At 39.6% G+C, this 14,135-nt stretch overlaps 1 protein-coding gene across 1 annotated transcript in view; it reads right to left on the minus strand.

The window, feature by feature from the left end:
- Positions 1-10,178: 10,178 nt before the first annotated feature.
- Positions 10,179-14,135, minus strand: part of RNF2 (ring finger protein 2) — a 36,996-nt gene continuing 33,039 nt past the window's right edge. The window contains exons 5-7 of the mRNA XM_053914659.2: positions 12,342-12,614; positions 11,381-11,552; positions 10,179-11,106 (exon numbers count right to left, since the gene is read on the minus strand). Of these exons, the coding sequence (XP_053770634.1) occupies positions 11,005-11,106; positions 11,381-11,552; positions 12,342-12,614 (547 nt within the window). The 3' untranslated portion in view covers positions 10,179-11,004. The remainder of the gene's footprint in view (positions 11,107-11,380; positions 11,553-12,341; positions 12,615-14,135) is intronic.

Below are 14,135 nucleotides of genomic sequence, written 5' to 3' on the forward strand. Positions count from 1 at the left end.
CTTCTCCCCACACTGACCTTTTAATTTCTAGCTTTTCAGAAATGTGATACTTGCCTGAGATAGACATTCTTCTAGTATAAGGTCTGTGACTAAACTTCAGAGTAAGATTTTGTCAAAGTAAATTGAGACCATGGTTCTAATTAATCAGAATAATCGTTCACAAGCACTGAACTTCTCAAGGAGAGATATTTTAATATATCGAACAAGTTGGGTGACCTCAAGTGCCTCAGCTGATAACACACACACACAATATTCCCTCGCTCAGTTGTGCTACCTCAGATGTAAATGTTGCCACCTTACTAAATTAGAAAGATTTTTGTTTTGGGGGTGGTTTTTGTTTTTATTTTAGTGAGGGGGGAGCGTATGTGCTAATTTTTTGTATAAGTAGCCCAGGCTAACATAACTATGAAAATTAGTTGAAACAAAAATCATGTTTTCATCAGTAAATACTGTTCTTACTTCATTTGAATATGTTTCAATGAAAGGATTTAGTATAAAGCTTAGATTTCTGTCTCAAGGATTTAATCTATATTTACCCTTAAGTATTTGTTAGAGGAAGTAACTTCACAAGAATTAAGCTTGGGGGCTGGAGGGGGGGGGTCATAACCGAAGGTTTTACATGTGCAACCTAAGGAAGAAGCACCCAGCAACGCACACGGAAGTCCAGGGAGGGTCACTCCCATCACACAGATTACTAACTTAGAAGAAAGAAATCTCTGTTATTACAATATAGTCCTAGGAGGAATTTTTTCCCTTCACTTAATGGAATCGTTTTATAAAATTTAGAAGAGTATGTGAAGTGCAAGTTCATTTCTATTGTGACTATAATAAACTATAATTCTTAACAATTAAACTCACAAATGAGCACAAAAGCAAGTTACCTTTTTTGTTTGTATATTTAAAATTACTATAAATCCAAAGGCAAATCAGTACCTGGACCATCTGATTTAATGTTGAGTATCAGTCTCAAATTTTGCTAAATTCTTATCAGCATATTTTGATCAATGATGTTTAGTTTTATGCCAGGAACCTAATTTGATATAAAATATGTAAATTACTTATTTAAAATATGTTTATCTGAACTAACTTCATATATACAGGCAGACTTTCTGAATAAAGTTTGGTAGGAAGTAGCTTGGAACTGTTAAAAGTACTGTATCTACCTAATGAGGAAATACTTTTAAAATCCCACCTAATTTGCTCTCACTGGTGTGCCAGCCTGCAAACAAAAAGATCGAAAAGGTCTAGTTCGATTCCCAGTCAGGGCACATGCCTGGGTTGCGGGCCAGGTCCCCAGTAGAGGGCATGTGAGAGGCAACTGATCATATTTCTCTCACACACTAATGTTTCTCTTTCTCCTTCCTTTCTAAAAGTAAATGAATGAAATCTCTTAAAAAATAAAATCCCATCTAGTCTACATTAGCACCTTGTTTGCATAACAGTAATTTGGAACATGAAATCAGTTGTATCCCTCCACTAAAATTCGGGCAGCACAAGAAACCAGTCCTTACTCCCAGCAAGAAGCAGTGTGTTGACTGTGCTGGTTGCTTCTGTTAATACTCCATCCACACATTGAGGAATGTGAGAAGTAATCCCGGAGGGTTTGGGGGCCACTGAGGTGGACTAGGTTAAAACTCCCTTTATCACCGGCCGTCCTGGTCTGCAGAAATCAGACTAACACCAGTTCAGTGATTTCCAAGTCTAGAAATTCCTCTCTTAATTGTCAAATAGCTGCTCTGGTAAACAGCCCAGGTTACTCCGCAGAAGGCCAAGAGGAGAATGGAGAACACAGACGTGGGGTGCGAGGGCAGGGTCCCCTGTAAGGGGTCCGGGAAGTGAACAGAAGCAGGAGGTGGACATGGGATCGTGACCACCGCAGTGGATCTAGTCAGACCTGTAACTTCCAGTTACATAGATCGCACAGGCCTGCCTTGACCCCAGGACAGGTCACACCATGAATCAGCCAGGGCTTTTCGGAGTCCTACTCCTCCCCCCAGTGTACTTTCCAGTGACTCAGTGACCATGGTCCATCAGGCTCTTCCGAGGGGTGGGTGAGCAGACCACACATAATGAATCCTCTCCAATGTCCCCCTCCTGAGTCTCTGATTTCCTTTCTTCATGTTGTTTCGAGGCATTTTTAGCAACTCACCTCCAACTTCAATGAGGCACTGCTGAGTCGACATTTCAGCCACATGACCAGCAGCAGGCCCAGCTCCTCCGGCTCACAGGTCGAGACCAACTCTCTGGTATGAGGGTGCCCATACTGACAATTGGACCCAATTTAAAATCATGTTCTGATCTCCCCAAATCATACAGGATCAAAAAAGGAATTCTTTCAAGAGGCAATGTGTCCCCAGAACATGCTGGGATCTGACTTTATGTCCCGAAGACAAGGAAGGACTGCAGGGAGAAAGCACATGGGCTGCTTTTTGCAAGGTACCTAGCTCCCCGAAGGGGCCCTGCACCAAAGCAGCGACCATCTAAGGAGCTTCCTCCATTGTAAGTGAGGCTCCGGAGAGTGAAGGGATTGGGATGCTGACTGATCCAAATCTTTCCAAAACCCTTACTCCCTTCAAATACCACGCTCCAGAGCAGCGTCTAAGAAACCCAGAAACACAGCAAACTCAGCCAATTTACAGGATCACACTTCCCCCCTCCCCAGCTACCTCAACCTTAAAGCTATAGGGAGGCTGAAAAAGTGAACATCTCACAATTTTAGTCTCCATACGGCGAGTAGTAACTCTCCCTCATTAGGGATGGGAATTCACGAAGACCAGGAAGAGGTTACAAAGGCTAAGCATCTATAAAAAGAAAGCCAATGTCTGCATTTGTCTACAGTGTCTCACCACCCACAGCCATTTGATCCCTGTCTCTGATACCACCCTCTCCCCACTCTACAAGGACCAATGCCACCTCTAGCCCAAGAATCCTTCCATAGTTTGGGGGGGGGGCAGGGGGCACAGAGGTGATAAGACTATTAACTTTAAAATGTGAGTAAATTGTGAACGTTATTCCCCAACTGCAAACTACTTCCACCTAGTTTCTGCAGTTGAAGTGGACTGAAGAGAATTTGAGATCACATAGACCAGAGAATAAAACTTGCCAAGTAAAAACATTTCCTAGGAAGTGGTATATTAATTGTAAGACCTTATATTTACGTAATTTATCTCTACAGTGTTATCTTTACGTAGACTGTATCATATACTCTAATCTATAGCAAAGCTAAATGAGATTAACTAATTTATCCAAAGCTGTTCTAAAACTGGCAAGTGGAAGAGATAGGATCCAATCCCAGGCAGACTCCAGTGCTCATTGAAAGATACACATAAACATTTAATTATAAACGGGCCACACAGGCCAGTGCCACGGCAACTTCTGAAACAAGTATCACAAAACTATAGTTAATCCCTGGCCTACTGTCCATTTCCCATAACTGAGCCCTCCTAACCAGTATACTTTGTACTCAACGATCTACACATATGCAGAAAGCAGTAACTCTTCCAGCTTCATTCCCATTTCCCCAAGACTTAGTTTTTGATTGACAGCAAAATCATAGCAAGCTACAACCCTTTGAATAGATTGAAACTCTAGATCTCTAAGTAATCAGTTACAACTTGAAAATCTCAATACACTTGGTAAGAATCTATCTTAAGTGTACCCGATCCTATAAAGCTGAAGTATTCATGTTTTAGAGATAGAAAAGACTACAGACATCAACCCCTTCAGCTTAGAGAATGAGGTGTAATGGAGTTAAGAAACTAAGGCACTTGGCCAAAGTTACACCGTCTTCAGGTACAGTGTTCGTGTGACTAATACCGTGGTTCTCACTTGCTTATTGTTCCTATATTTCCCCATCCACTTCCTTTCAACTTGTTTCCTTGAAACTAAAGTATGTTTCTTATGAACAATATACAGCTGCATCATTCTGCCAATATCTGCCTTTTATTCGAGTGTTTAATCCGTTAACATCTCACGTAATTAATGGTAATTGGATTTGTATCTGCGGGTTTGCTGTTTTCTACTATGCCTTGTTTTCTATTCCACTACACCTTTCCTTTGTGTTATTTTTTCATATACCATTTTAATCCCCCCGTTTCTTTAAATGTTTTTTGGAGTTGCAGGTTTAGTGGTTGTGCTAGGGATGACAATTAACTTACTAATTTACAACAATTTAGATCAGATTACTACCAACCTAATTTGAAGACTGCAAAACATTTGCTCCAATTAGTTCCTTGCCATCCTTTTATGCTATTGCCATACAAGTTATATCTTTATCTATGAGCCACTCAACAGTCTTATTATTACTTTGTGCAATTTCCTTTTAAATTAGAAGACTTACAAACCAAAGTACTATTAGACTGAATGCTTGTATCTCCGGCAAATCCAGATGTTGGAGCCCTGACCCCTAATGTGATATTTGAAGGTTGAGCTTATGGGGGTAGTTTGAGATGTGGTGGTGAGCATGGGGCCCCATGATGGTATCTATCCTTGCAAAAAGAGAAACCAGATCTTTCTTCCTCTCTGCCAGGAAGAGAGCCCTCATCAGGAACCGAATCTGCTCAAACTTTAACCTTGAACTTCCCATCTCCAGAACTATGAAAAGTGTGTTGTTCAAGCCACCTAACCTATGCTATTATAGCAGCCCAAGCCAATACCAATTATTTATACCATTTTTTATACCTGTTAACTTGACTAGTGCTTATTTTTTAAATATATTTGATTATGCTTACAGTTGTCCCATTCACCCCCTTCACTCCACTCCATCCTGCCCACCCCCTGCCTCCCACATTCCCCCCCATAGTTTATTTCCATGGGTCATACTTATAAAGTTCTTTGGCTTCTACATTTTCTATACTATTCTTACCCTCCCCATCTATTTTCCACCTACCATTTATGCTACTTATTCTCTGTACCTTCCCCCCACCCCCACTCCCGTTGATAACCCTTCATGTGATCTCCATTTCTGTGTTTCTATTCCTGTTCTAGTTGTTTGCTTTTGTTTTTGTGTTAGGTGTGGTTGTTAATAACTGAGTTTGCTGTCATTTTTACTGTTCGTATTTTTTATCTTCTTTTTCTTAAGATAAATCCTTTTAACATTTCATATAAGGGCTTGGTGATGATGAACTCCTTTAACTTGACCTTATCTGAGAAGCACTTTATCTGCCCTTCCATTCTAAATGATAGCTTTGCTGGATAGAGTCATCTTGGATGTAGGTCCTTGCCTTTCATGACTTTGAATACTTCTTGCCAGCCCCTTCTTGCCTGTAAAGTCTCTTTGGAGAAATCATCTGACAGTCTTACGGGAACTCCTTTGTAGGTAACTGTGTCCTTTTCTCTTGCTGCTTCTAAGATTCTCTCCTTATGTTTCATCTTGGGTAATGTAATGATGATGTGCCTTGGTGTGTTCCTCCTTGGGTCCAGCTTCTTCGGGACTCTCTGAGCTTCCTGGACTTCCTGGAAGTCTGCTACTTACTTCTTCATATCGATTTGCATTACTATCTAATGTCCTTTCATTTCTGCCTAAAGGACTCCCTCTAGAATTTCTTGTAGGTCGGGTATGCTAGCACCAAATTCATTGTTTTTAAGCAGAAACATCACTATCTTTAATTTTTGAGAAATAATTTGCTTCACACAGAATTTTTGGTTCACTGACTATTCCTTTCAGCACTTTGAATGTCCTTCCTTACCTCCCGGCCTCCGTGACTTCTCATGGATTGAGTGGTTAATCTCACCAAAGATCCCTTGTATTCCAGGAGTCCCTTCTTTTGCTCTTTCCAAGAGTTTCTCTGTGTTATTTTGCATTTATCCAGTTTCTCGGGTGTAAACTGTTTCTCACCAAATTCTGGAATTTGGGGCGGTAACTTCAAGCACACTTTGTGCCCCTTTGCACCCCCCCCCGCCTTCAGGGGCTCCCACTATGCAAGTTAACACACTTGATGGCATCCCACAGGTCTCTGCAGGGTTTTCCCTTCATTCCTGTTTTTCTGGTAGGACACTTTCACCTGGCCTATTAATTTAAAATAATAAATTATTTTTATTGTGTTCAAGTTTGTCAAATACTTCTACCAGTTCAAATCTGCTATTCACCCCTCTATTAGATTTTATTTACTGTATTTTTCTGAACCAATATTTCTATTTATTATTATAATTTCTATCTCTTGTTATTCTCTATTTGGTGATTGTTCTCACATTAGTTTTTTAAAAAATGGTTTTAGTTCTTTGAATGTGTTTTTAAAAGCTGGTTTAAAGTTTTTATTTAATTAAGTAAACATCTAGGCTTCTTCACACTTTCCTTTGCACGTCTGGTAAACTTTTGTTGAAAACTAAACACTTTATATAATGTAGCAACTCGGGATAGAAGAGTCCCTTCACATCCTTGGGATTTGTTGTTTGCTCTTTGTTCAGTGACCTTCCTGCACTAATTCTGTGAAGTCCTACACAATTAGCAGAAGAGTAGTCCTGTAAAGTCTTACTAATTTCTTGGCTGTGAATGGCCACTTCATCTATTTTGTTAGCTTAAAGACCAGCTAATGGTTGGACAGAAAATCCCCTAAGTGCCCTGACCCAACTCTCTGTCAAGTGCGGTAAACGTTTCGGGACCCGACTTCAACACTCCAACATGAAGTTCACAATTCTGCCTTCGCGTCCACCTCCTGCTGGCAGAGCCTCAGGTTCTGCCACAGCTCAGCTGTGCTGCCTTCATGTCTGCCTTGGGCATGCAGACAGCCTTGCACACGCCTGTGCCCTTCTATGTATCCATAAATCCCCAAGAATATCGCGGAGCTTTTCCAAACCCTCTTACAGATGTGTCCTTCCTCAGCTTTCCCCTTTGTGTTTCGGTCAGCCTTGTGCTAGCCCCAAGGGGCATCACGACCTAAAAGCAGCTGCTGTGTTGCTAAACAACTGCAGCTGTTTCCCACAAAGAGGCTGAAGGTGGGGCTGTGTGCAGACACTGAGGGAGGTCAGGTCAGATAAAGATGGAGCTCTGAGAATACAGCTCTTCAGCAAGGCACCAAACAGGTCAAACCATGACAATTCCCTGCAGGAGGGCTTTTGGGGGAGCCTGAAGCCCCTTCCCAGGCTACTAAGGAGCTGGTTTTCACAGCTGGTATAGTTACAAGGCTATTCATTTTCAAGTCTACCCTGGAACTGGGAAATTTAAAATGCTACAAAACTCGTTCGTTTTTACTGAATAAATGCTTTTTAGATGGTCAGAAGCCTTTAGTTAATTTTTAAAGTTCTTAAAAAGTTTATTTTGACTTTTACAGTTTTCATTGTTTTTATGGGAAAGCAGGTTTCCATAGTTAATTTCCTTGATAACATTAACATTTCAAGGAAGCCATTTTTACAGTTACAACAATTGCATACTAATTAATACCTTTTTCTTACAATTATGTTTTTAAGATTTAAAAAAGCAAATACTTCTAAGTATAAATGTCATGGGGATTTTTAAAAAGGCTCCCTTTCTCATCTGGCATTTCAATTATTTCATATTTAGTTATCCAAGTCAGAACCCCAAGCCTCAGTTTTCTCAAATGTACAAGGGAAGTACTGTCTTCCTCGCAGGGTTCAGAGGATTGAGAATATGTAAAACTACTGCAAACTACAGAAACAAAAACAGCATGGTGCTGGCAAAAGGGGAGTCACACAGACCAATGGAATCCAGAGCCCAGAAATAAACCCTTACATATACAGCCAATTAACTTTCCAATAAGGCTGCCAAGACAACTGAAGGAAGGGCAGTTTTTACAACAAATTTTGCTGGGAAAACTGGATACCCAAATGCACACGAAGTGGATCCTTACCTTTCACCACATACAAAACTCAAAATGGATCAAAAACCTACCTGTAAGAGCTACAACTCTAAAGCTCTTAGAAAACCTTCATGACACGGGATTTGGCAACACCGTCTCAGATATGGCCCCCAAAGCACAGGCAACAATAAAAACAGACACACGCGACTTCAGTAAAATTTAAGATTTTTGTCCACCAAAGGACACTATCAAGGGAAAGGACACAAAAAAGAGAAACTATTTGCAAATCATGTATCTGATAATGGATTGCTATTCAAAATATATAAAGAACTCCTACAACAACAAAAATAAAACTACTAAAAATAGGCAGAAGACGTGAATAGGTATTTCTCCACGGAAGGTATACAAACAGCCAATAAGCACATGAAAAGATGCTTAGCATCGCAAGCCATTAGGGAAAGTCAAATCACACCACAGTAACATAACACTTTTTACCCCCATTAGGACATTATCAAAAACAAACACAAGTGTGGGTGAGGATGTGGAGAAACTGGAACCCTTGTACTTAGCTGGCGGAAACGTAAAACGGTATGGCCACTCTCAAAAACAGTTTGGGGTTCCTTAAATTAAATACAGAAGTACGCAATCCAGCAACTACGCTCCTAGGTATATACCCAGAAGAATTTAAAGCAGGGACTCAAACAGATACACATACAAAATGTTCACAGCAGCATTATTCACAGTAACAATAAAGGCCATCAATCTAAGCGTCCAGCAACAGATGAACAAAATGTGCACACACATACAATGGAATACTATTCAACCATAAAAAGGGATGACAGTCTGATACATGTTACAGCATGAATGGCACCTGAAAATATATGAAGACACACAGAAAGAACAAATATTGTCTGATTCCACTTACATAAGATGACTGAAACAGTCAAATTCAAAGAGAGAAAGCAGAACAAAGGTTACCAGGGGCTGGAGTTGGGGGGGAGGTAACAAGTACAGGGTTTGTCTGGAATGATAGGAAAGTTCAGCAAATGGCGATGGTCACACAATACTGTGAATGTACTTAATGCCTCTGCACACTTACAAATGATTACAATGGTACATTTGGCTACACAGATTTTACTCTTGTAAATTTTTAAATGGCCCTCACCACATTTGGTGAGCTTTTTGCTCCTCGGCTGAGATGGTAATTACAGAATGTGTTTAGGTGATACTTTATGATAACATCTTGGTTGGTAGTGATGATAAGCAGTGCCCACCCCAAAAACACACACATGTGAGCACACACACACACAGAACACTGCACTCGATGCTCGACCAAGTATCTGTAATATCTACCAAATATTACCGCTACATTCTGCCAAGGACCACACACCCAATGAATTCACAGCAACGCAGAGTTCACAGCCTCCCATCGTGACAGATTAGAACACATACGGTCTCACAGCACAGAGCTTATATTCACAAGTAACTTTTTGCTTAAAGACAAAATTTCAATTAATAATCACAATGGGAATTCAGTTATTTAATGCAACAACTAATCTAATGTCACCAATAAAATCTAAATAGTTATATCGCAAAACCAGAGTTATATTGAGTGGACATGCAGTAATAGTCTATACAATGTAACGTTACACCAGAAAAAAGGAATTGAATACAAAATTTCACTGATTTTTGGTGGTTTTCAAATTTCATGGCGCAGATTACCAAAAACAACTGTAAAAACAGATTTTAAGTATTTTCAATAGGATGGTAAAAAACTGAATTGAGTAAGCCTGTGAAGTTTTCACATCGGGCCGAAGATGTGAAACACCGAGGCAGCCCCAATCCGCCAAACGTGACAGACAGCTCCTAGGCAGGCTTCCGTCTCGGCGGTTCTGGAGGGCTAGTGCCCCGGCAAAAACCCCTCGGGGCTAATTTCTCAATGTGAACACGTCTTTGTAAATACTGTGACAATATAAACTTGCAAACATACCTGAAATTAGAACAGAGACGAAAAATAACACACAAGTTCATCTTGTTTCTGACCCACCATCACAAAGCCACCTGGGTTCAGATGCTGAACACTCACTGTCCCTCAATATACAGCGCAATGAACGAGACCAGAATGACTTTTACCCTACTGGCTGACATTCTTCTACAGAATTATCTCCTACTACACATCAAGGCAGGTCTCAAGCTCCATTAACTTGCTTCTCTAGAGTGTAATTAGCAGAGCACCAAATATATAAACTGATATATGGCAACCCAAAATACAAAACACACTTTTCAAACAGAAGCAAATATTCCCCCCCACTGTTAGTTCCATGTGCCATGTTATCCTTAACTCACACAGCTACCGACATAAAAGAACTGGGGAAGCTCTGAACATATCTTGTACTTTTCATCAAAGCTAAAGTGCAATATATCTCCACATATCTGGTATTTTAATAGAAAAAAATCATCAAACATACGTAATACAGGAACTGAAGTGACAGGAGAACTAATACCAAGAAAAGCTTCTTTAAATATATACTTGAAGACTACATAAGACCAATATAATATTTCTTCAGTAAAATCTGTAAATGAACCAAGTCCTTATTGAACTTGAGATTTTGTTTGATTCTCTTTCCCAGGATCAGAAATTCCAAAATTAGAGGCGGGAGGGGATGGGAAAAAATAACACTGCATGACAATGGTCACTCCCTTCACAAAGAGCCTTTTTTTAAAAAGAATGAGATATTATGGAATAAAATATCATGAAAGCAATAATCCTATGAGAATTGACTTTTAAGCACAGTAAATTTGAGTCTTGGTCTTCATGAAGATACTACAGCTTATATAGAAAACTATAAATATACGAGACTCCAGGAAAAAAAGTCAAAATACAATTTCACATTCTGTAAGGCCTAAACTTTGAGGGAGGGGAAAAGATGGCCAACTGAATCCTAAGAATACAGAACTCCAAAAAATTCCTGGGTCAAAGGGTGCTCCAAATGGAACCACACTTTGTGAAGACACAGAACTTAAGATATATTTTTAAAAGGAAAGAAAAAGTTCTGAATAACTGCTGTCCCTTCCAAAAAGGAAATCTTAAATTAAGGGGAAAAGATTCTAATAGTGTAAACGAATCTGGCTCAGGAAGAAAACTGAACATATCCAAGATTCTGTCCATAAAAGTAATGATGATACATCTTTCATAATAAAGAAATAGGCTATAAAAAAGTTCATTCTCCGAATTGGTTTTAGTAAAAGCTCATTTGTGCTCCTTTGTGGGTGCATAATAAAGTTCCATGGGTTTGTTCACTTTCCAATATTTCTCACTGACCAATTCCAAAGAAAAAGAGCCATTTAATACCTAAAAGAAAAAAAGAAAGAATGGATTATGAAACCTGCTCAAAGAACAGTAATAGTGAGCTGGAACAACATAAAACTCCACTTAAAAATAAAAACTTAAGATTAACTACTTGCCATTTATACTATTCCTAAAAGATACCTGAAAGTTAACTACTGCGTTCTCTCTCTCTCAGGGTGTCAGGGCCCCGCCCTGCACCATTTTATTAGGCCCCACCCTATCACCTGCCACCCCCAGACGGTCCCTGTTTCCAGGGCCTGTTGTTTTCAATACTCACAGTGAACTGACCACTGGCAGTTGCTATGTAGATGGTATACTGCTTCTCACTAGCTGTATCAAGGTTCATCTGGTTTGACTCTCCTTTGCTTCGAAGTTCTTCTAACGCTAACCTCACAGCCAGATACTTGGATAAGTGATCAACGGTGGCATTACCAGAAGTCTTTATGTATCTGGATAAATAAATCATTAGAAATTTAATTGCTAGATTAATGATGAAAATGTACTTAAGTTATACAACTAATATATTTCTATAAAATGTCTCACTTATTGACAAAATAATATCAGAAATTTATTCATCTATTATCTAAAAATTTATTATTGAAAGTAGACTATCTGTCTACCCAGGCCACAAAAGCATCCATAAAATATGATATGACGTGACAAAAATCGAATAGAAATACACACAGTGCTGAGAAAAAGGACATACCCCTCAACCCCAGTGATCAAAGGTCTGCTGTCCACAGCATTGAGAATATGACCAATTTCTTACTGTCGAAGCATCCATCGACCTTCTGGTGTTTAAGACTAAGCATAAAAGTACTAATCTTGGGATATTTTTAAAAAACACATGGTGTACTCGTCAACAATATCACTCACTGAACCAGCATTTATCTGATGCCTGTCTGCACTCGAAGGCAGGGAATGTGTTGGGATACAGCAGTAAGGCAGCCACCTTCACCAGTATAAATTTTGGAGCCTGTTGGCGCCCCAGTATTATTAAGAAATTTAAACGATCTTTTTCCTCCACTATGTAGGAGGGTGATTCTTTTCAGATAGGCAAGCGTGGATGGGGAGCATGTGAGGAAGAAGTCAACAACCTAGAGAGCAAGAATATATAAACGAAGCATGGTAGTCAGAGGGGTGACAAATATTGCCCTCATTCCTCATGCAAAATTGCCTTTTAATTCCCAGTGAAGTTTTCTGAACTCAGATCACCCACGACCACCCCGCACACTTACCTCGTCTGCGCACTGTCGTCCTTCTCCATGAGCGTGGGGTGGGGCCTGAACACAAGCTCGATCTCACTGGCGCCGTCCATCACCGGGTCGATGGCCACCGCCGCGCTGCTGTTGTCCAGCTCAAGCCCCGAGTCGTCGGACGTTTTGGTCCGCTTGTTGCTGGGCCCCGCCTCCTGGTTGCTGTGGGTGGACGCGTTGCTGCAGTGAGAGCTGTCACCGTTGTCCTCGGCCCCACTGCCATTTTCAATCTGCTGTTTCTTGCCTCGCTGTAATCTAGTTAAGGAGACAAAAACGGGGGGCAGAACATTTAAGTTCAGGTATTTTTAATGAGTCAGTTTTGAAGCATGTTTACTGAACTTTAGAATTGTAAAAAATCTTGATAATTGAATGTGCTTCAAGTTGGATAATGGCATTTATTTTTCACACGTCTCTGCAAGGCATGATTCAGAAATAAAAATTTTAAACTTCTAAGGGAAAATCATGCCTTTTTAAGTAGAAATTCTTACAGAAACAAAATTCAAGAGGAAAGATAATGAAACCTTCCCTGCTGACCTCACCCAAAGTCTGCCTATTCGACGCAAAACTATTCTAATGAGGAAAGTGAGAGCATCTAAGTACAGAAGCAGCTCTCTAACAATCTCAAATAATAAAAACCAATAACGGGGCAAGGTATTTTGCACAGATATCTTATTCACGCATCAAAACCACCACCAAGGCATAATCACCATTTTGTAGTTGGGAAAATGAAGAGACCGAGATTTAAGGCCCATGGCTATGAAGCTAGTAAGCACCATAATTAGAGCTAGGGTGTGATACACATTCTTTCTACCACATTGCCCCTTTCTCTACCTGTATATATAAGAAAAAAGGAGGGAAGCATGATGAAAAAGGAATACAAAAGAATGACATGCATTTCTGAAAATAGTATCATTATCAAATGTTTATGGCCAGAACAAGGAAATAATAGCCCACTGCTTAGGAAAGATGCTCAAGAAATCTTCTGCTTTTCTCCCCAAAATAAAATATTGCTTATGAAATCTATAGGTAATTTCAAAAACCAATAGGGGATGACTAACATGTTAAGCAACAAACTAACTCAAAGAGATATGAACATATACAATGGAATGTTATTCAGTCGTAAAACAACACGGTACAACATAGATGAACTTCGCAAACCTGATGCTAGTGAAATAAGCCAGTCACACAAGGACTATGATTCTATGTAAATTAGTCAAATTCAAAGAAACAGAAAGCAGAACAGTGGTTACCAGGATGGAATGCAAAACTGTTGTTGACTGGGTACAGAGCTTCAGTTTTGTAAGGTAAAGAGTTGTACATGCTGGCTGCACAGCAACGTGAATGTACTTCTACGACTGAAGTGTATACTTAAAAACTGTCATGATGGCCAACTTTTTAAATAAATAAATAGGAAAAACGGTAGTTACCTTTAAGTAAGTGTTTTTTTATCACAATTTAAAAAAATACAAACAGGCCAAAACAATAAAACAAAAGTTGTTTTCAGCTGACTGTAATTTTTTTCAGTTGACCTGTCCTAATGTATTTCCACACTTCTTTCTATTTGAAGTGACGAGAGCTAGATTAGTTCAGGTAGCTGTCATTGAATGTTTGGAAATGGACACCAATAGCCTATTATATCCTGCATTTATTAAACCATATCTATAATGCCACATTCTGTTCCGGAGGCAGCATTACAAGAATTGTACCGAAAGACTCGAATGTCACATGAGGAACAATCGATCAGAAATGTATTCAGTCTTTAGAAAAACATAAAAA

This window comes from Desmodus rotundus, chromosome 12, assembly GCF_022682495.2.
Source record: "Desmodus rotundus isolate HL8 chromosome 12, HLdesRot8A.1, whole genome shotgun sequence".
Lineage (NCBI taxonomy): Eukaryota > Metazoa > Chordata > Mammalia > Chiroptera > Phyllostomidae > Desmodus > Desmodus rotundus.